The 22,464-nt window shown below is 35.2% G+C and overlaps 1 protein-coding gene across 1 annotated transcript in view; it reads left to right on the top strand.

The window, feature by feature from the left end:
• The window catches only part of Zfhx4 (zinc finger homeobox 4), a 173,194-nt gene that overhangs the window by 121,825 nt on the left and 28,905 nt on the right, over positions 1 to 22,464 (top strand). The window contains exon 5 of the mRNA XM_047517966.1: positions 20,263 to 20,331. Within this exon, the coding sequence (XP_047373922.1) occupies positions 20,263 to 20,331 (69 nt within the window). The remainder of the gene's footprint in view (positions 1 to 20,262; positions 20,332 to 22,464) is intronic.

Genomic DNA, 22,464 nt, shown 5'->3' with positions numbered 1-22,464 from the left:
TTCTGTTACTTTCAACCTCTTATCTAGTGTACCTTAATCTTTCATTTACATCTCCAAAGGTTTTAAATGAAAAGGCCATCTGGATATCATATCCATATCACTCAGGCACCTTTGTGATTGCAATTTTAACAAGAAAGCAGTGTTATACTCCCATAAAATTTTAAAGATATTTGAAGATACAGTCTTAGGCATTTTTGTGTCATAATACATTAGCAGTATTGCATGAATACCAATCGTCTTCTAATGAAATAAGGCAGTTTTGCCTGTGTGAACGTGTGTATCAAGTACAAGGTTAGCAAGTGCTTTTCATTTACTAACGTTCCTTAGATACCATCTCTTTAGCATAACAGCAAATAGTTATGTTCTCTTTCCTTACAATTTGACAAAGAAAGCAGCCAAGTTAAAAGAATACAAGTTGTATTACATGTAATTCATATTGATTAACCGAATAAAGTAAACTAAGACTTGTAGCTTTCAACATATCCACAAATATGAATGTTCTATTTCTGACACCCTATGAACCATCCATTATTTCCCTGTGAAATAGTTCAAAAACTATAGAACCATCATCAGTACCCCTTCTCAGGGAAGGGATAATTTTAAATACAACTTCTGATGACTGCTTAATACATTTATGAAGTCACTACTGAAGGTACACGGCTTCCCCCAACCCGTCTAAAATCTACATGTGTGAAAATAGTATTAACAAATACTCTTTTGAATTGGGGGCAGGGACAAATTAGTAATTAAAAGATTACATTGTATAATTATTAGAATTTTTAGTAACGCTATTTGTGTGTTTAGTGATAATAACTACTATGAAATCACCCAAAGTTAACTTACAGTCTTATACTGACTTATTTGACTGAGAAGTAAAACTATAGCATAAATATATTTTTGCTCTGAAGACCTAGTGAAAATGCAAGTCTTATCATGAAACTTGTATCAGTAAAATTGATAGCACTGAAAATAGTTTTTCATCCTCCCTCCTTTTTCTTTGAAGATTGAAAACGCCAACCTAAAGTGTAAGTTCTTGAGCATAGGCAAGCTCAGAGCCTCAGCTGTCATTTTAACGCCTCGCTATTTGTATAAACTATTTCAACTCTTCTGCAAATGCACTCTTCTTTAATCTTGGATTGTTGTTCTCTTGATACAACATCTCAGAACTCCCTCCATTCCATTTTCATTGTCAGGAAATCTGCATCAAAGGGGAAGCTTTAAAAGAAATGGTGGGCTATCATTAGTTCATATGCATACGAGTTCAGTCTGGGAAGATGCTGTGTGTAGGATCAGCCTTAAGATGTGACTGATAGATCTTATTTGTCTGATAGAGCTGGCCAGGGAAATAGAGCTACAGCTGGTTACTTCATTAGGTCCTCTCATTGATTGAACCCTGCTGAAGTGATGCAGCAGGCTCCTCAGATAACTGCTGGTAATAGAACAAAATGAATTCTTATCACAGAGATTGGAAAGGCCATTAACCCTGGCCTCCAATGCTTTTCAGAGGTCACAGACAGGAAGCCAAGCGGTGACTGGGAAAACTGTTTTCTGTCTAACTACAGGTCACGTTAGAAGGGTGTGTGTGACTTTTTTACCCTTCAGCTTCTGTACGGATGAAACCGTTATTCTGGCAGATGTTAATAATCAGCTGTAAATAAATATTGGAACCAGAAGAAGAAAAATGAGAAAGCACAGGAATTTATTTCAATAAATATTTAATAAAAGAACAATTGTTACTGGGATATTTATGGCCAGTTCTGCTGTAGTTTTAAAACTAATGCTTTTTTTTTTTCATATAAATTGGAAAGAAAAATACATAGAGGTACTTTAAAGCAAGATTTAATATGAGCTTATATAAAAGTGTTTCCTTCCTTCTTTTTTGTCCTTCAGAGATGGTAATTATAATTGCTTATGGCCACCTTGCTTCCTGTCCTTGCTAGGAAACCACCACCAGGCCATCTCTGAATGAACATCATGCTCTGCTCGCCTTTCACCTGGCTGAAGGGAGCATAGATCTACAGAACAGTCCTATAATTTACATTTAATGCAACCTTTCAATTGACCAAGCGCCCACAACCTAAGCCCTCATCTCATAGCTGAGGACTTTCCCACATTTGTCAGTTCTCTGCCACTGGAATCAGCCAAAAGGACTCATCCATTTAAGCCCAGAGCAGCACATGGCAGTTTTTCTGCTTCCGTGAGGAGAAGTCTTTAGAGAAGTCACTGGTATTTTAACACATCAACCTGAGAAAGAAAACTTTTATAGATTAGGAAATCCTAGTGAAGGATGCATCTCATAGAAAGAAATGGAATGATTTCTTTTTGCAACAAATGTGCACTATTTGCCAGTGTATGTGTGTGTGCACAAAAGATGTACCAAAGACTATTTTTAACAATAAGTTGGTGGCTTCTATACTTATGACTCTGATTTAATTTCAGTGTCTGTGGTTGTGTGGTATTCTCGGTTGGAGCCAATCTTTCACTAGAAGTTAGTTTATTTAAATGTAATTGGGTCCTGTGGATGGAAAAAAAAAAAAAAAAAAAAAACTACCGATTTTATGTCTTTGGAGACCCACCCAGACATTTGGTTTGGCTTTCCATACATAAATAATAACAAGAAGGTGTATGCTGTCATTGCCTGCTTGAAACACCGGAAGTGGTTTGGCAGAGAAGAAACCAAAACAGATTATTATGGATAAACATAGAATCAGATGCTGCTTACATATTAGGTTATGTATGTGTATATGTGCACAGCTATGCAGATTGCATTTTGGTGTCCTTATAGATTATGAGAATGAAGGAAACCCAAATTAACGTTAAGAATGCACATATCACAAGTGTTTTAAAGTACAGAGGGGCTTAATTTTGTGAGCTTTTTTTTAGCATGAGTTTATATTCAGTTGAGCCAAGTATCAAGAGAATCGTGCTTAAAATTGCATTAAGTAAACAATGTCTAGGGCCTCAAATTCTAAATTAAAAATTAATTTCTGTTGTATGTTTGTAGGCTGCTTTTTGATATACAACTTTTCAATTTATTTGCTGCATGAGTTAATAAATATTTTTAAAATCTAATTAAGTAAGTGCTTTTGCTTATCTCATTTATCAAGAATTTCAGATTTTGTTGCAGATGTTTCAGGGAATGACACAGAGGCCTGGAATTTCAGCTTGTGATACCTGGAGTGAAGCTCATGAAACTTTTAGACTTGTAATTAGTTGAGTTGTGCACTCTGAACCTCAGTGGTAGAACTCCGAGTTCAGTACACATTGTCTAATAAAGAACAGGCATTCTTTTCCTTTGTTGGATTTCGGTCCAAGAATACTTGATAAACACTTTCATAGTTCTTAATACAGTGAGTATAATTAAGTTTTATTAAGTCAAATTGAAGAAACAGAATAAGCTTTGGAGAGAGGATAGTGATATTTTTCTTCTCATCTATAATATTTTAAGCATTTATCTCCTTCTATTAACACAATGAGTTAAAGAAAGAAAAGAGTTATGCTTTTCAGTTCCATAAGTATTGTAAGGGGAAAAATGAGTTAGTGAAACACAGTGAATGTGTTTTTCTGCCTGACCTATTGTATAATTCCGAACTGAGAGCAAAATGTGTGGTGTGTGTGTGTGTGTGTGTGTGTGTGTGTGTAAATGTATTTGATAGCAGTCAGCTAGAATACTTTTCCCAAGAACAAATTAGACTTTGTTGGTGTATTTACATACAACAAATATTCTTACAAATTTTTAAGACAATTGTGGTAGTTATAAAGCAACAATTATGTGTTTTCATAATATTTCAGTTTCAATTTTCAAATTGCTCCATGACTTTTCTCACCATATTTAAAGCTATCAGTATTATGTACAGATAAAAGAAAAAAATTCTAAAAATTATTTTTTTGGAGAGGTTTTTGAAATTAATACTGTAAGTACTCAATTTTTTCAAATTATTAGATATTTTCCAAAGGCACCTTTTTATCCATGGAAGTCTCATAACATTTCGTTGTTGTTGTTTTGATTAAGAATATTTGCAAGAAAAGAACACTACAAAAGTTGATGAGCCAAAAATATCATCATCTTTCAGTGTTTTTATATTTCTTAGGTATTTCAGCGATAAAACTTGTGGTTGAATTGAAGGATTAAAAGGAATATATGGAAAGCAATTTTATTTACAAATCAATTGAAAGATAAAATCTCTCCTTTCTAAATATGGTTTTCAAATAAAAAATTTCCCCACTTTTTGTAGAATACATATTAAATTTTATGAAGCTACTTTGCATACTGGCATTGGTAGGCCTCTTGAAAGTATTATTTGTCTAATACTCAAATTCTCAACTTATGCCTAAAACTAGTGACAATACAGACACATTGGATGCTCTTCTGGTAATGTTCTAGGTGACGTTGGTTGATGGCTGTTATTCCTTATTTAATAAACTGGGCTCTGCATAAGGACTTAATTAAGTGTTTGGAGAAGCCATTAGCACGTCTAGGCTCCTGAGTAACGTTTCTTGGCAATATGTAAGCAAATAATTCCAAAACATTTGATTATTTCACTTTTTAAAAATCAGCTTCTTTTTTTTTTACTTTATATTGTAGAAAACATGCACTCTTTTTTTTCTTTCTTTCTTTCGAAGAAAGTCTGTTTAGTTTTTAATCTTAATGACCCACTAACTTGCCTTCATGGAGACATGTCCATGTGATTTGATAATAACCATTATGCTATTCTTCCCTAGCATTGTCCTTAATAATTATAAAAAAGCAAAAAAGAAACTCAAAAATTGTGACTGTAACAAATTAGACAACTTAATCCTTGGTTTTCTGGTAAATAAAAAATTAGATTAATGTGATAGAAGGGAATATAGATTACTTTCCTTAGAGTTATGTAACATCCCCAGAAGAGTTTACTTAGGCTATTTTGCACAGCTTATTAATCAGGGATCTAAGGACCTAGGAATTCTATGACCCCCTTTGATTGCCTGCAAAATTATCCATATGTGCATTTTTATAGGAAGGACGTCTGTAGCTTACCCTAGATTATTAATATTCCTTAACAAGAAATGCTGTTCTCTTAGAATGCTGAAAGAAAACTAGTCACATACAGTTTGAAATATACTTAAGAATTACATTTTGAAGGTACTGTTTTCTTTGTTGCTACTGTGCTTACTGCCGTCCCTGAAACCCCACTCCAAGAACCTTACCATGCCCTTGTCGAGGAACTGTGCCTCTCTGGCACCCTGGCTGCATAGACAAACTTCCTTTCCCCCACTACAAGCTGCTAACTCAAGAGCTTCCAGGGACATTGTATTCTTGAAGAAAGCATTTGGAAACTAGGATTTTCCTAAATCGAATTGACAGAAGTGGTTCCAGAATCACCTTTGTGCTACTTCTCCTCGAGGCTTCAGCTTTAAGCTCTCAGTCAAAACAAATCCATTTCAATGATTTAGAAAAACAGGTAACAGAGGGACAAGGTTGAGTGGAGATAGGAAATGTCATATCCAGTTCCTTTAAGAAGAAAGAAATGGGAAAAAACATGGAGTTAAGCAGTAAGTAGAGTAGTAGGTAATATGAGTAATGAGAATATCATAAGATGTACTTCTTAGCAACTGAGTGAGGAAAGGTATTTTGGAGTGTGGTTAACATGTGGAGGAGTTACTCAGAAGACTGAAGATAATGAAATGAACATATTTTGGAAAGTGTTAAGGATTATACAAATATAAAGGACCAAAAGCTAAAAATGTAAAAGGGAATATGTGAAACTAAATATAAATTTACTGTCCTGGTCTATTTGGTTTGCTATACAAAATGCCATAAACTGGGTAGTTTATCAACAGCTGAAATTTATTCCTCACAGTTCTGTGTAAACTGGGAAGTCCGAGAGCAAGCAAGGCCCTGGCAGCTCCAGGATCTGATGAGGGCCGTTTCTTCAAATGTGCTTTCTTACTGAGTCCTTGCATAGTGGAGGACTAACTACCTTTCTTTTTTCAAGGGGCACTGAGTCCCCACCTCTCACCTTGGGGCCTGGTATTTCAGTATGTGACTTTGGGAGGACATAAACATTCAGATCACAGTGCTTGCAGTTAACATATCAGAGTTAAGGTGGAATTGTTGTCCTATCATAAGAGCTCTTGTTCTCAACCCCATAGCAAGAATTTATAAGTTGACAAAAATAATTTGCAGATGTTCAGGTAACGGGAAAGCCAAAAGGGTCCTCAGCTAATCTAGGCCCACCCCCTCATTTCACATCTGAGCACACAGCGGCTCCCAGCAGTTTCATGAATCAGGTTTAACACAGTTCGCCGTATAGCATGAGCTTGTAATTCCCAGTTCAGTGTCCTGCTACTTTTATCACATTCTGCTATTTATTTGGGTTGAGTGGAAGGTTTTAAAAGATGACCATTATCCTTGTTTTACCATTTGTCTATAAAATGTTTCTCCTAGCCACTAAAAAAAAAAAAAAAAAAAAAAAAGTCATGATACAAAAAGAAGAAATACTGTATTAATAATTCCTTCTTTCACCAAGTTAATTGTTCTGTTTCTTTTGGCTCCCTATCGCCAGCATATCACTTCCCCTGGTAGTGGCAGTTGATTATTTTGTCTCCTCCTTCAGATGCAAGCTTTCTGGAAGACACAGGAAGGCTGTCTACTTTTAGTATCTCCCAGTCAAATAGGGCCGTTTGTTGCTTAGTGGGCATTTAGAATTAATCTAAATGTCTTTTATGCTCTGAATTAAAATTATGTGTCTATCATTATTTCTAGTCCCTAAAACACTCTTACTATTACACATTTCCAATGAGATATAAACAAACAGTTTGAGAGATGGCAAATAAGGGGTTTAGGCAAATCAAGGTAGATTAGGAAACAGTAAAAACAGGTTCAGCTGAAGTTAAATGAAACGGCAGGGGGCCAAATGTTGCTTCAGAGATAGACCATTGTGGATCTCTAGAGATTTAATAGGCAAATGCTTTCATTTTAAAGGTTATAAAATAATTTTTAACAGCAATCTCCTTGCTTACAAGAAAGAAAGCCCTTTAAAGGAAAAAATAAAAAATAAAAAAGAGAAATTGAGAAAGTATTATTCAGGTTGTGCTTTAGTGGTTTTTTTTTTTTTTTTTTTTTTTATATAAGTCTGCTTCAAAGCAGTCCTTTCACACTTAGTCTTCTTCCCATTTATAGAAATGATATTGACCCTTTGAAGATATTTTCTTGTCCAAACCATCATCGTTCATAAAATTAAAAGTCAAGTTGACAGTTTATTTCAGCCCTCAGCCAGATCTTCCTTGACCATGGTTCTCAAGGGAAGTATGGGGAGGTGATTTTATTGCCATTTTGCAATAATTGTATACTCTTTTTTCATCCTCTTGAGCTTTTGTTTCAAGCAAGAATGTGTTTGGACTTCAAAGAATTAAAAGCATAGAACTTAACACATTCACAAAACGGTCACAAGAAGGGACTAGGGAAAAGAAAATGGTGCATGGTGACTCATTTCTATGATGTTTAAACGTTGTATGTGAGGAAAAAAAGGAGAAAGGATTTCTAACAAAGCTGGCCTATATCCTTAAAAAACATGCCTCCTCCTTTAAACTATTACAATAGGATTTTAGACTCTTACCTTTGGGGAAAAATAACATAAAATATTTGCATCTAATGGTAAAGGTAACAAGTAGGTGAGCAATGAATTGGAATCAGAATCAAGATGAAGTGGAGAAAAAGATGCTACTTCAAATATTATCTGGAGGATTTCCCTTCTCTGCTGCCATAATTGATTGTAGAAACTTGAGAGGAATCCACTGAGCAGCCATTCTGTGTGTAGCATATAGTTTGGGCTTGTAAGACGGAAGAGTGAGTCTTCTACCCTCAAGAACTTTATATGCTGACTGGAAGACAGAATCAATGTATTTTGCACAATAAACCAGGTAAATTATGACATTTTGACTGATAGCACATTCAGTACTGTTTAGGGGAGTGTTGGAACTGGGGTTTTATATGATTAGTGAAGAAGATATAAAGATGTGAAGATGAATAGGATAGGAAAATGAAATGAACCTTTATTTGTTACAGTTTGTGTTGTGTGTGTGTGTGTGTGTGTGTTTGTGTGTGTGTGTGTGTGTGTGTGTTTACCTGTTTACTTATTTATTTATTTTGGCATGATCCTCAGAACTGAGGGAGGGAATGACATGATTCAGACTTAGAGATAAAAAAAAAATTGATAAGAATATTTGAAAAGCAAGAAACTAAGAACCTAATAATGACCAGTTACAAAAATAGCAAAAACTAGTAACTTCCTCCTAAGAAAGATAGTTTAGGCTCTAGAAAACTTTGAAAGGTGAGCAAAGAAGTTCAGATTTGATGAGGCATAAAATAATAAGAGACCAAATCTCTTGAAGGTAAGAATGGCATCCCTAAATAGATGTTCAGGAAGGTTGATCTGGTTGGCCATATGTAAGAGGGATAATGTTGGGAGGATCTTGAGGCAGGTAGCTCATTCATGACCAATCAATATACAGAACTGAGACTAGCACAGAGGCAACTGTTGGCAAATGGGAAAGTACATGAAAAATAAACCCACAGAGCAAACTTACCAACTAAAGCTGGGCAATAAAGGAGGAGTCAAGGATTCCACTGAATTTCCATGGGGAAGGGTATCTGATAACTGAACACATAACATTTTGCCAAAACCAAATGAATTGTACTTCTGAACCTCTTTCCAGAACCCTGTCTTGTATCATTCACTCATGCTGCCCTCTTTACTCTCTCTCCTCTGTCCTTTCTCCTCTCCCAGTTCTCCTCTCCAATTTTTTTCATAACCCTGATACTCTTCTTTGCAGGTGAATTTCAATGCCATTGTCTTTAGCATAATTAATTTCTACCCCCCTTGTTTTAAAGAAATCCACACTCAACTCCATTCTATGACACCAGTCACTGCCTCACTCTCTTCTGCACTAATTTTTCCCTCACCCCTACATCATTCCCATTATAATACCAGCATTGGGTATATTCCTTACTTATAAAACCCTCTCATGATGCTAAATCTATTTCCAGATACTGCTCCAATTTTTATCCTGTTTTTTAAAAATTGCACAACTCCTCAGTTAATTGTCTCTACTTGACTTCTTCATTTCCTTCATCTTATTTCCCTCTTATTTGCAAGTTTGGATGGTGTTTGCTGTCCCCTCCATGAAAGATATTCTGCTCAAAAACTCTAACTACTTGTTCTTTGGCAAATTATTAATCAATTCCTGTCCACATTCAGCTAGACCAACCAGCAGCCTTTGGCAAGTCAACCTCTCCCTTTATAAAATGCCTCATTCATTAGACTTTCTACACGCCATTCGCTCTTGTTTTTGTTTTTGGTGTTTTTTCACACCTTAGTCTTGCTCTGTCTTCTTCTCTGGTCCTTTCTTATATAGGAAAGAAGAGTCAGAGTGTTCTACTCCAGAGCAGCCAATAAAGAGTGTGCAGTTCCTATAGGAAATTAAAAAAATATATATAAGAGGAAAGAAGAAAGGAAGGAAGGAAAAATAAGCAAAGATAAAAGAATGTTGGTGTGCTTTATTATGATTTTTACCATGTGCTGGCAATTCCACATATTGTCAATTAAAAAAAAAAAAAAAAAAAACACTTCTCCACTCTAGGACAGATTGTTCTTAATGGCCAGTTCTGGCGTGCCTTGTATATCCCAGGCTGTCTTGGGTTCTCATTCTCTCGGAGACTTTTTTTCATCTGACCCCAAGGACTTAAACTGCCGCTTACATATTGACCTCTCCTCTCCTCCTCTCTTCTCCTCTCTCTCTCTCTGTCTCTATGTCCCTTTCTCCCTCCATGTGCACACACACACCCTCTAACCCTTGCCGATTTGATGCATTTACTTGCATGTATAAGTAGAACATTTAAGGGTATTCAAAACCATTGATTCCAAGTCCTCTCTTTCTTTCTAATTTGTTCTACCTACATTTTTCCTCATCCTAATAAGTGGCATATTCATTTTTCTTATTTGGGGAACTAAAAACATTGGAATCATCCCTGATTCTTCTCCCTCTGTCACTTTCCTCATTGAATCCATTGTCAAGTCCTATCTACTCCTTCCAAATATAAACCAGTCTCTCTATTCCCTCATTGGTGGACAACCTTATCATCTCACACAGTGTCACCAGTGGCATTATTTTGCTTCCGTCTATAATTTTACACTGTGTCTTCAGCTTCTGGAAAGTTCTTTTCCTTTGGCCACTGCTTAGCCATTCACCTCAGGATCCTGTGCCCACTCTGTTCTTTGTCAGTATCTTCTTTATCCTTCGGTGTCTTTCATTGTCTCTTACTTATTAATTTTTGTTCCTTGGGGATCATCCTCAGCCCTCATCTTCCATACTCTGTTTTTTCTTTTACCCACAAATCATTAGTTAATACTGCTTCCAAATATCTCCAACTCAGACTTCTCTTCCAAGATCTGGTTCCATCAACTTATATATTTAATAAACATCTCTTTCCAAATTCATGTCCAAAACTGAGCTCATCTTTCCTCTCACTCCAATCTTAGAGTTAACATTCCTTTCCTCTCCAATGGAACCCCTTTTTTTTCTATCTCCATGATTTTTTTTCTAGATGGTAATAAATTTGAAGTATAGTAGATGCTTTAGTGATCTCTCTGTGTGTGTGTGTGTGTGTGTGTGTGTGTGTGTGTGTCACACACGCACGTGTGCGTGCTTTAGTGACAAAATTCCTCTCCCTGTATTCTAGCCTCTGCCCAGTACCCCAAAGATGACAGTATGAGTATTGCACTCCTGCTTACAGCTCACATTTTGTCAAGATCCAGGGACCATTGCCAACACTTGCATTCACACAAGGGAGAAAATAAATTGGCTATTTTTCAGAAACAATTTTTTTTCTACTGCTAATACAGTCCAAAGAAAGCAATGTGCCAAATCTCATCAATCTGCTTCCTCATTAATGAATGATTCAGTGATTTATTAAGTATTGTTTTGAAAATCCATGGTAGGTTCCAATAGTACTTTTTTCACTCTTGGCTCCAACTGGGTCTTTCTGATCTTCCTTTTCTGGAGCTACGCACACTTTCACTACCTTTTCCTCTCCAGATGTGTTTAACTTATGTTTGTGTCCATCATTACCTAGGTCAATGCCATAAGTGTAATATACCTCTATAAATTTGACATTTTTTTCCCATGTGGTGAGATGCAGAAAATTTCAAACCATGAAAAGTCAAAAAGATTATTTACATAAAATTTATAAAGCTTTTTCACATATTATGCTAATGGAAAATGTATTTAAAAAATTTTAGTGTTGATAAAATAATTGATCTAGTCCTCTAAAGATTTTCCTTTATGGTTATATATAAATCACGCAAAAAATAAGTCTGTATATGAAAACAGTAATTTCTCCATATATGTATAACTGTAGAGAATATTGTATTATAAGTAGTAGTGACATACTCCATGTCAGTATATTTAAGCTTAAAATGTTTAGAAAATACTGTACAAAGATAGCATTTGTTTCTTTTGCATGATCACTTAGAGATGATGAAAACAACTTAGATTCCATCTGGTGGCTAGGTATGGTGACAAGAGAGGTGATACTGTTATCCCTGTTTAATAGATGTAACAACTGGCTTGAACACATTAACAGGTCAGTTTAGGTTTCCACAGATGCAGGCTAGGGCTCTTAGTGAATTCCTTACTTCATACATTTCCCATTTAACATTGCCATTGTGAAAGCTCTAAAATATTACCTTCGTTTCATTATGAATTGATTTAGAAAAAAATAAGCATTTTTTGCTTTAGTGGTGTATTCACCACTAAAGATGACCACGTAGGGAATAATCTAGAAAATTGCCCAAATCCAATATGTGTGTATAGAGGGAGTTTTTTAGAGGTTTTTTAGATGGCCACTTTTGCCAAACTGCCTATAAATTCTAATATTGCTTGTAGCTTCTCATTCAGTTTTTACCTTCTTGGAAGGTGGATGATGGTGGGTTGGAGTAAGGGAAGAGGTCTCTCTTGCAAGAGAAGACCTAGGGCTTCCTTAGGTACCACTACCTTCAAATTTCATCTTATGTCACTGTTTTACACATGGCCAGCTTTTACACATGGCCAAACCAGTATCGCTGAAGTCTTTGCAACTGGTACACATACCACTTTCATTACAGCATGTATAAAATTTCCTTAAGGATTTAAAAAAACTTTCATATTATGTTGCTTACCATATCAGTGTTTAGTCTTGTTAACATTTGCCCTTTACAAAATATCCACACAAATAGTAGTCATCTTTTACAGGCCTAAAACACTAACTTAACTGGTGGACAAAGAGTGTAATACACATATATATGTCTTTAGAAGTCTTAATAACCAAATTGTGGTAGCCTTTTCTTGGAATAAATTTGTGATTAGCAGAATGAATCAAAACCAGAGAATTGTGCTTAAGCATAATTACTACTTATTTGGTATTACACATTTAATATTCATTGACTTTACTCTTCATTATCACCCTGAAATCTTGGCATTTTTTGTTTCTATTTTCATATATAGGATCCTGAATTTCAGAGAGGTTAAGTAACTTGTTTAATATTAAAGACCTAGAAAATGATTGAGCTGTGATTTGAAGTCAAATGTATTTTGTTTTTAAATCCATGGTTTTTCACTTACAACAAATACATCCATAGGAGCAGTCAGTGTCCCCATGATTAAATACTTCTTTAAACAACTTCGCTTCTGAGGGCCAGTTTGCTGTGGCAGAACTAGGCAATTTTATGCCACTGATGTCTTTATTTTTATTTTTGCTTTCTCAGACTTTTCATAACATAACCATTATTTCAACACAGAGGTTACTTTCTCCAGTTCTTCACAGCAAGTGTGGATGATAGCTTCATAAATAATGGTTCCAGGTATCTCACTGAATATAAATGAGGATGAAATAGTGTAAATGAGAATGAAATGAAATCTTGGGAATTATGAAATTACAGATTACAGAAAACATATTTAAAAAGTTGTAAAATGGATTCAACTCTTCACCTGTCATCATTTCAGAACAGCGCAGAGTTAGAGGGAGGCACCTACCATTACAAAAGTTTGGGGGAAGAAGTTATGAAGTCTTCCAGGAACCCAATAAAATAATTGAACCAAAGAAAGGCAACTTTCCTGGGGTCAATAACATATTTGAATGAGTCTTTAAAGGAGTGAAAAGAAGCAGTGATAAAGAAGCACTCCTGAATAATCATTTTTTTCTGTTAAAAAAATAATTTCTGAAGACTTTTGACCAAGTGTGCCTATTTAGAAAATTTGGTAATTGTGGAATAGAAAGTAGAGGCTTTAATGGATTAAAAAGTAGTGTGAGACAATGTAGATAGAACCCTGAGAACATTATGCTAAGTGAAATAAGCCATTTGTAAAAAGAAACTTGTAAAAAGAAACATGGCATAATTCCATGTACACAAAGTACCTGCAGTAGTCAAATTGGTAGAATGGAAGGGTGGAACGGTGATTGTCAGGGCATGAGGGTAGGAGGAATTGCAGTAAAGAATCAGAGGGTATAAAGTTTCAGCTAAGCCATCTGAATAAGTTGTAGAAACCTACTAAGCCATTATGCCTGCAGTCAATACTACTTCACTGTTTATGTAAAAATTTGAAAGGGTAGATCTCATATCAGGTGTTCTTACCACAGAAAAAAAGAAAGAGAGAGACAGAGAAGGAAGGAAGGAAGGAAGGAAGGAAGGAAGGAAGGAAGGAAGGAAAGAAGGAAGGAAGGAAGGAGGGAGGGAGAGAAGGAAGGAAGGAAGGAAGGAAGGAAGGAAGGAAGGAAGGAAGGAAGGAAGGAGAAAGGCAAAAGAAAATAAGTAAACAGAAAAAACAAAAAAAGGAAAAGATAGGTGTGAGACAGGAAGAAAAGGGTTAAAGTAACTGGCCAGGGCTCAGCATGAACAAAGTCTTTACTAGGTAGAACAGGGGTGAGTTTGGAAAGGAGAGGTATTTCCTATGTTGATGAGCAACCTAGAAAACATTTAAGTTGAGGAATGAAAATTGTTCTGGACAATATAAAGATTATGATGAATTCCAGAAGGACTTAAATCTAAGAAACCAGAGAGATGGGAACACAATATTCTGCTCAAATTATGATCATGGAAGTTCGATCTTTTAATTTCAAAGTAATCAAATGAAACAATCTTATGTGGAAAAATGTATTAGGAATTAGCAAATTTAAGAAATACTATGTTTCAGTAAGAGCTCTGTAAAATACAAGACATTAAGAAGATGTAGGAGTAATTTATTGAAACTAATTGATATCGAGAACTTATTAAATTTCTTTGAGGCCCCATTACACTGAGGTCACAGATGATTCAAGAAGTAGAAAAAAGTGATCACACATTCCAGGCCTACGAAGCCCCAGGAGATGCTGCTCCTTTACTATATAAAAATAACTTCTGCGTAAAACCAGACAGGGCAGGGCAAAGTAGCTTTACTTTTCCAGAAAATAAAAAATTACAAATCCAGCCCCATTCAGATAATTGACACTGGAGCATCCAATGCACTTCAATCTATTACTGCCTAGAAGAAATAATTTAAGAGAAAGCACTGCAGGTCAACAAAGATGATGTTGCTTGGTTACTCAAAACCATTTGGTAGCATGCTGAGTTGCTCAGCTTTTTAGAAGAGCACTCTTTGTATACGCACAGGAAAAGGATGGAGAAGACCACTTGAAACCATTTTTCATTGTAAACTTGCTTTATCTGAATGCTGACTTCACTTCTGCAATGCCTAAGCAAGTTCAGAGGTCTTTATTAAAAGTGTAAAGCTACCAAGATAGTAATAAATGCTGAATTCAAGTATTCTTCTAAATATTAATCTTGTTATGATGAGGTTGCTCTGAAGGAGTTTGAGCTGTTTTTTAGGAGGAAAAAATATTCAGTTCTCTGGCTTCCTGACCAAGGACTCCTTGGGGGCTGCCTGGAGGCAGCACTGTCCTGGGGGGAAGTTCAGAGCTTTAGAATCAGACTGACTCATCCAAACCCTCCCTCTGCTGCTCTCTGCCTTTGGAAAAAATTACTTAAACTGTCTGAGCTTTGATGCCTCATCTCTTCCATAAAAGCAATGATGTTTCTGTTATAGATTACTGTGAGGATCGAGTAAGGAAATTCATGTTACATGCCTAGCACCTAACAGGTTTCCAACAAATGGTAACTTATTATTTGGAAATTAGAGAGCTGCAAATATCTTTTCTTGTATTCACAGTCTTTAAAATATCCTTTTACAATGAGTCACATAGCTCTGTAGAGTTGGGAGAGGCTCCAAAAATGAAGGAGGGGGAGAGGGGTGGTGGCTAGATGGGTTGTGGAGTGAAAGTTGTTTGAAACGTACAGACTCAGTTTTAGAATTTAGTCTTATTCTCCAGTTTAAAAAGAAATTTAGAATTGGGCTTATCACAATGGATACAGTAAGATGGATTTCAAAATATGAGTGATGACAACAGAAAATGTTTTTCTTTCTCTTTATTATGTTACACCATTTGGCTTAATATTTATTCTGTTTGTTGGCTTATGTTTCCTTTAATGTGCTACACATTTTGTAAGAATAGTGTATACTTTATTGCTTAATGATTTAGTAAACCAGGAGGAGGGGGTGAGATGTGGCGGATTTGAAGGCAAACACAGTAGTTCTCCCTTATCTGCAGGGGTATGTTCCAGAGACCTCCAGTGTAGGTATGAAACTACAAATAGTGCTGAATCCTGTATATACTGTTGTTTCCCACTTATACATACCTACGATAAAGTTTAATTTATACATCAGGTACAGTAGGAGATGAATTACTTAATTTAGCTCATAGTAAGCTTAGCATACAATTTTTTAAATAACTTTTACCTTTTCACTTAAAGGAAGCACTTTATGTCTTCTCGTTGGCATATCCAAACTGCCAGCATCCCTACTCTGCCCTTTGGGGTCATTTTTAAGTAAAATAAGACTTTCATGACCACAAGCACTGCAATAACTTGATAGTCAATCTGATACCCCAGAAGTGACTAATGTTCAGGTAGCATATACAGTGTGGATACAGTAGACAGAGGGCTGATTCATACAGTGGGTGGGACAGTGTAGGATGACTTGAGAGTTCATCATGCAACTCAGAACTGTACAAGGTTTATAACACATGCATTACTTATTTCCGGAATTTTCTATTTAACATTTTCAGAGTGTGGTGACTGCAGAAAAGACAAAATGCAGATTATAGAAGACTACTTGTACTATCAGTACCATACCTAACAACCTGAACATGCACTCATTACTTTTAAAATTTCAATTGTGACTGAGCTTTACTTTTCCAGTTTTGCTGATACGAATATACAAAGCACATGGCTGTTACTGTCATCAAGGGCAGGTTAGATTTATTCCCAAATCTGTTTATTTATCTAGACTTAATTTTTTTTAATTCTAGCTCTTTCCCTGACCATAAGATTTGTATTGATTATGGTTCTCTTAAATTTTTATTCCAGTTAGTAGGAAGAAAAGATTTGACAGAACTTGATGATTAAGTGCCTGAAAGTTATCAGTTTACTTTCCAGAATAAATATCACTCATTAAAGGAAAGGGAAAGGTGAAAAGGAGCAGTGAGGCAGATGTGGCAGGGTAAGGCGATGAGAGAGAGTTCTAAGAACTTTCATCCCATAAGGTAAAGACTAGGAACGCTGCACATCTAGGCATTGAGCTCCATCTTTGCCCCCTGTGGGTTAGTCCCAGAGAATAATCATGAGCAAAGTTTTAGCCAAATGAGGAAAATGAACACAAGAAATAATTACAGAATCAAGAGGAAAGCTACTTTTAGGATTTTAAAACTGTGGTTTAGTATATCATTGTGGTTAAGACAAATACCCCTGAAATTCAAGAGTGTGACCTCAAATCATAGCTGCATCACTTGCTTGGGGTATCATAATGCATATAAAGAGCATCAATGAGAACCTGGCACAGAGCAGATATCTGTACAGTGTTGATGGTGATTGTGATGATCAATACCCCATTCCACAAAAGGGCTGCTGATTACTACTGCATTGTGTTAATAAAAATAGAGTAATTTGGTACCATTTTCAAATGTGTGATCATCACCAAATTGACAGGGTAGAATAGAATACTGGATAATCTAAGTCAATGGTATTATTTTAAAATAATATTAAACAAGAAAGGTCAAGTCTAGAGAACACAAATTAGTAATCTAATTAAATCACCAGCAAAAGAGACAGATCCTGTTAACATCAGTCAGTTTTGTTATTACAGAGCAATTATTAGTGTGAAATATTGCAAGATACTGTGTATCATTATTAGCTTTTAAACATTTCATTTTACACAGGCAGAAAAGTATAGATTAATCAGTTTGTTTGATAAGTTAAAAGCTCCTTAATTAAAATATTTATATCATTTGTAAAAAGGGAGCAACATTGTTGAGGCTCTAAAATGAATTCTTGAGCACATGAAATACATTCCTTTCCTTTATGAAATTATTTGCACAAGTAGCTCTCATTGGAGTAGTCTCCAAGTGCCGCAGGACCTAATTTTAATACTAAATAGCAGTTTCTTATTTTGACATTTAGTACATTTCCTTAAATCACTATCAAATGAAATGATTTTTAACATGACACCAAGCTATTATTTGGTTTATTTTCTATTCAAGGAATGTGAACATAGTATGAAATATCAGATTTCTTCATAGGATCAGCAAAAAGTTTCTTCTCTGCCCTCCCATTTTTTCTTCTTTCCTCCCCTCCCCTCCCCTTCTCCTCTTCTCACCTCACCTCACCTTGCCTCTCTTCTTTTCTTCTTCTTCCCAATTCATTTCTAGCCTTTGCTGAGCCTAGGAAAACCTTTATGGGCTCCCAAGTATCGGGGTATTACAATTGGATACATTTAAAATTTCTCAGCTTTTTTAGACCAGAGAAACAAGAATTTCATTTCAGGCTCTATCAATTTCTAATTTCATGACCTGGAATAAGTTACTAACCTCTTTAAGGTCAAGATTCCTGTTTTGTAAAGTAAGGATTAATAATTGCTTCATGAGTTTATTTTGAGGATCACATAATTGTTTCTTACAAATAGCTTATCACAGTACTTGTCAGAATACAAGCTCAATAATATTTTATTCTTTGACATTTTTTACTTTTAATAAATCTTAAAAGAGCAGCAGTCATTTGGTCATATTCAGTTAGCACCACTGTATCCATTTTGGACAAGCCCATATGATAGCACTGAAGTAGGAATGGAGGCGAAAGGATTCTTGGATAAACTATATTTATTTTTTTGCTGGGAAAGATCAGAAGAAATGGTTTCATTCATACACACACACGCACACACACACACACACACACACACACAAACACACACCATTAATGTATGTAACAGGAATTATTATGTGTTTGGCATAATTGATGGTGCTTTGAATTTAGAGTCCCAGGGCTTTGGGAAGCTTTTATAAGTTCTTATTTTGAGGCTTATCTGTTTCAGGATATAGAATGTAGGTATTTTAAAAGTGTCCTAGTGACTTTGATATGCTTTCCTCTGTCCTTATTTGAAACTTCGGAAAGATAAAAAACTGCTCTTAAAGAACTCACAATTTGGGGGGGAAATATACATGGATCCTATAAAAATTTATGACAATGTGTCAGTATAAGTGCTGAAACATGCATGTAAGGTAATTGGTTGTGGAGCACTTACTTTGATTTTGAGGGAAAAAAGAAGGTAGAAGAAAACAGGCATTTAAATTCAAAGGGCCAACAGTGATCAAGGCTTAAAGTCATGCTTGTTTGCCAAGAGGAAGAAGGTGGCTTCTTGAGTGGCAGGCTGGGTGTACATCAAGCCTGCCAACTATTTGGAAGTTACTCCTGGATTTATAATCAGGACTAAGGATAAATTCTTCCTTTCAAGATTAATTTAAGATTTATTTATAAGAAAACATTATTTGGTGTGTGCATTTAGGCAGAGCACTGTTTATTATGATTGTATTGTTTTTAAATAGATTACCACCAAAGGCCAAAGGTTTTGTACACAGCAGGAAAAACAATTAGTAAATGCAGTAATAGTGCCTCGTTGTGCACTTCTATTTTCAAGGTTAATTATTTGTTTAATTAAAGCCTTCAGAATCAACCAGATATGCTATTGCCTAAAAATATTAGACAAACATGATTCTCTTTGGCAGTGTGAGAATTGTGTAACAACTTTTTTTTAACATCTTGATAATTTATGGCCTTTTATGACTTTGAAGATTATATTACATTGTGCTTTTATTTTAAAATTATTCTCTTATTTTTCTCTTAAAATTATTGACTATTTTTATACTTAAATGTTCATTTTATAAGTGTGAGAAAGTAGGCTTAGAGAACTAAGTACACTTATCATAATGAGAGCTCCCATATGAGAAAATACAGGAGTTGGGATTTGAACTCAAGATTCTATATTCTTAAGGTAACTCTTGAGATGTTGGCAAGGTATTAGATTAGAAAGATTGGGAAATCGAGGCAGGTGGGCTGTTGTAGAGGCTATTGAAATTGTCAGAAAAGAAGAGGATAGAAAACATAGAGACACAAGACAAGAAGCATTGTAAAATGGAATCTACTTCATGACATTACGCTTCAGTGTGGAGAAAGAGTGAAAATTAGAGGCAATTTCTGAAATATAGCTATTTTAAAAAAATAAATTTTCCCACAACAGGGAACAAAAAGGACGACTACAGTTAGGTGAAATTAATGATCTGTGTTTGGGTTGAGTTTGGCAAATCAGGATGTCATTGGGACTTCCACTATGGAGCTCAAATATAAGATCAGAATAAAGATGTGGATGTGGTGATGACTTGGGCTGATTCTTTGGGTTTCCCTTCAAGTGACTGATGTTTGCTTTGTCTCTCATATCAGCTTCCATATAATGAATTTCCCTTTCCTTTTGGGCATCTTGTCAGATAAGTAAAAGAATACTCATAATTTGTATAAAATACCATCATCGTTAAATACATAATCCTTTAAGGTAGTCTTGGTCAAACAGCCAACAGGTGAAAATCAGAATGAAGCTTTTCTGTTCCTATGTTTTATCAATATTGTTGTACTTGTTCAGTGCTGCTGCTAACTGAGAGTTGAATCTAATCTTACCACTCCCTGGACAAGGATGTGTGCTAGCAACCCATCTGAACTTCACCTGGTAACTTACCAGTTCTGCTAGCCAGATATGGGGTTCTTGTGGTATTGGCTGTGATACAAGAGCTGGGTATGGCGTACTAATTACCTTCCCCTCTAATGTCCTCTGCAGAAACTGCCTCTTTGGGAACCAGGACCTGTGAGGATGATCTTACAGAGCAGCAATTGAGAGCAACCTCAGGTAATTGTTTCTATGCCTCTCAAAATCTTGCCCTGCTCAAAACAAGTTACATTTGTTACTCTCATAATTTTTATAATAAATGTTCCCAGGAACTGCTATAATTGTATATGATCAGATTCCTTACACAATAAGTGGAAAGCAAAATCAAATACATCCAGTATTCGGAAGCATATGTAAAATGACTTTAATTCTTAAAAGAGTTTTAGATTCATAGTGACATTAAGAGAAAGGTACAGATTTTGTATATCTCCTCTGCCCTACCATGCATAGCCTCCCTCATTATCACCATCCCATATCTGAGTGGTACATTTCTTATAGTTGATGAACCTGTATGAACATAATTAACGCCCAAAGACCATAGTTTACATTAAGATTCACTCTTGGTATTGTACATTTTATGAGTTTGAACAAAGGTCTTGTGGCATGTGTCCATCATTCAAATAACATGTTGAATAGTTTCACTGTGCTAAAAATCCTGTGTGCAAATTATTCATTATTTCCTTCCTACCTATCCCCTTGTCCCACCCTGTAGTAACCCCCGATCCTCAACTGTGTCCATCATTTTGACTTTTCCAGAATGTAATATGTGTGGAATTACACTGTATATATTCTTTTCAGATTAGTTTTTTCACTTAGTAATGTGCATTTAAGTTTTTTCCATGTCTTTTCATGACTTGATAGCTTATTTCTTTTTATCACTGAATAATATTCCATCGTATGGATGTTTGGGTTTATTTATCCATTCACTTAAGGCTATCTTGATTGCGTCTGTGTTTTGGCAGTTGTACATAAAGCTATTATATATATGAGTGCAGGTTTTTGTGGGGGCATAAAATTTCAGTTCCTTTGGGTGAATTTCAAGGAGCACAATTTCTGGATCATCTGCTCAGAGTAGTATTGTAAGAAACTATCAAACTATTCCAAAGTGGTTTTAAAATGTTGCATTTCCACCAGCAGAGAATGAGAGCTCCTATCAATGGTATTTAATGTTGTGTTGTGATTCTTCCCTTTCTAATAGGTGTACAGTGGTATTTTATTGTTTTTATTTGCCTTTTCTTAATGATGTGTGCTCTGGAGCGTCTTTTCACATATTCATTCACCATCTGCATATCTTTTTTGGTGAAGTTTACCTTAAGGATTTTACCCACTTTTTAATTGAGTTGTTTTGTTACTATTGATTTTTAATATTCTGTATTCTGAGAAAAGTCTGAGTTTTAATTTTTATATTTTGATAAAATGTTCTTTATCAGATGTGTATTTTTGTAAATATATTTTTAAAAGCTGTAACTTGTCTTCTAAACACGCAGACAGTGTCTTTTGTAATGAAAAAAAAATAATGAAGTCAAGTTTATCAATTCTTTCTTTCATGGGTCATACGTTTGGAGTGTTATCCAAAAAGTTGTCATCAAACCTAAAGTCATCTAGATTTTCTTCCATGTTATCTGCTAGGAATTTTAAAGTTTTGTGTTTTTCATTTAGGTCTACTATTCATCTTGAATTAATTCCTCTGAAGGATATAATATCTACATCTAGATCATTTTTTGTATGTGCCTATCTCTAGCTTCTTAAAGAATAAGAATTTCTTACATCTACGTTTTTAAACTGTGAAATTTCACCTAAATGATCTTTTTATATAAAAATCTTTCAATAATCCAGAGATTATTTTCAATAATTAATGGAGTCATTGGAATTTTGTAGCCATGTCAACACATTAATGAGTCTCTGTGCTTTGCATGGTACATGTATATGTTAAAAATGGCAGTTGCACTTCCTTAGCTGCATTACGTTCAGGTAATTTAAGAGGAAATTCACCCATGTTGATATAACACACCTCATTTATTTCTGCTATGTAAATATGACCTCAGTTGCCAGATTTATACAATTGAAATAATAATGTGCTGTATTATTACAAAAAGTCCTTTGCATCCATGATGGTATATTGAAATACTTTTTAAAAAGCTTTTGCAAGTGAAAACATCCCTTTAATATATGGTCAGGAATCTCTCTTTAAAAATTCTAGCTTCCAGGTGAAGCTTATCTGTACATGTCTCATTATATTTTTTAAAATGCTGTATGTTATTTCCCCCTAGAAAACTAAATAGCACATTTAAGATACAACAGAATAAGCTCAGT

This window comes from Sciurus carolinensis, chromosome 1, assembly GCF_902686445.1.
Source record: "Sciurus carolinensis chromosome 1, mSciCar1.2, whole genome shotgun sequence".
Lineage (NCBI taxonomy): Eukaryota > Metazoa > Chordata > Mammalia > Rodentia > Sciuridae > Sciurus > Sciurus carolinensis.
This window is presented reverse-complemented; position numbering and strand designations above follow the sequence as displayed.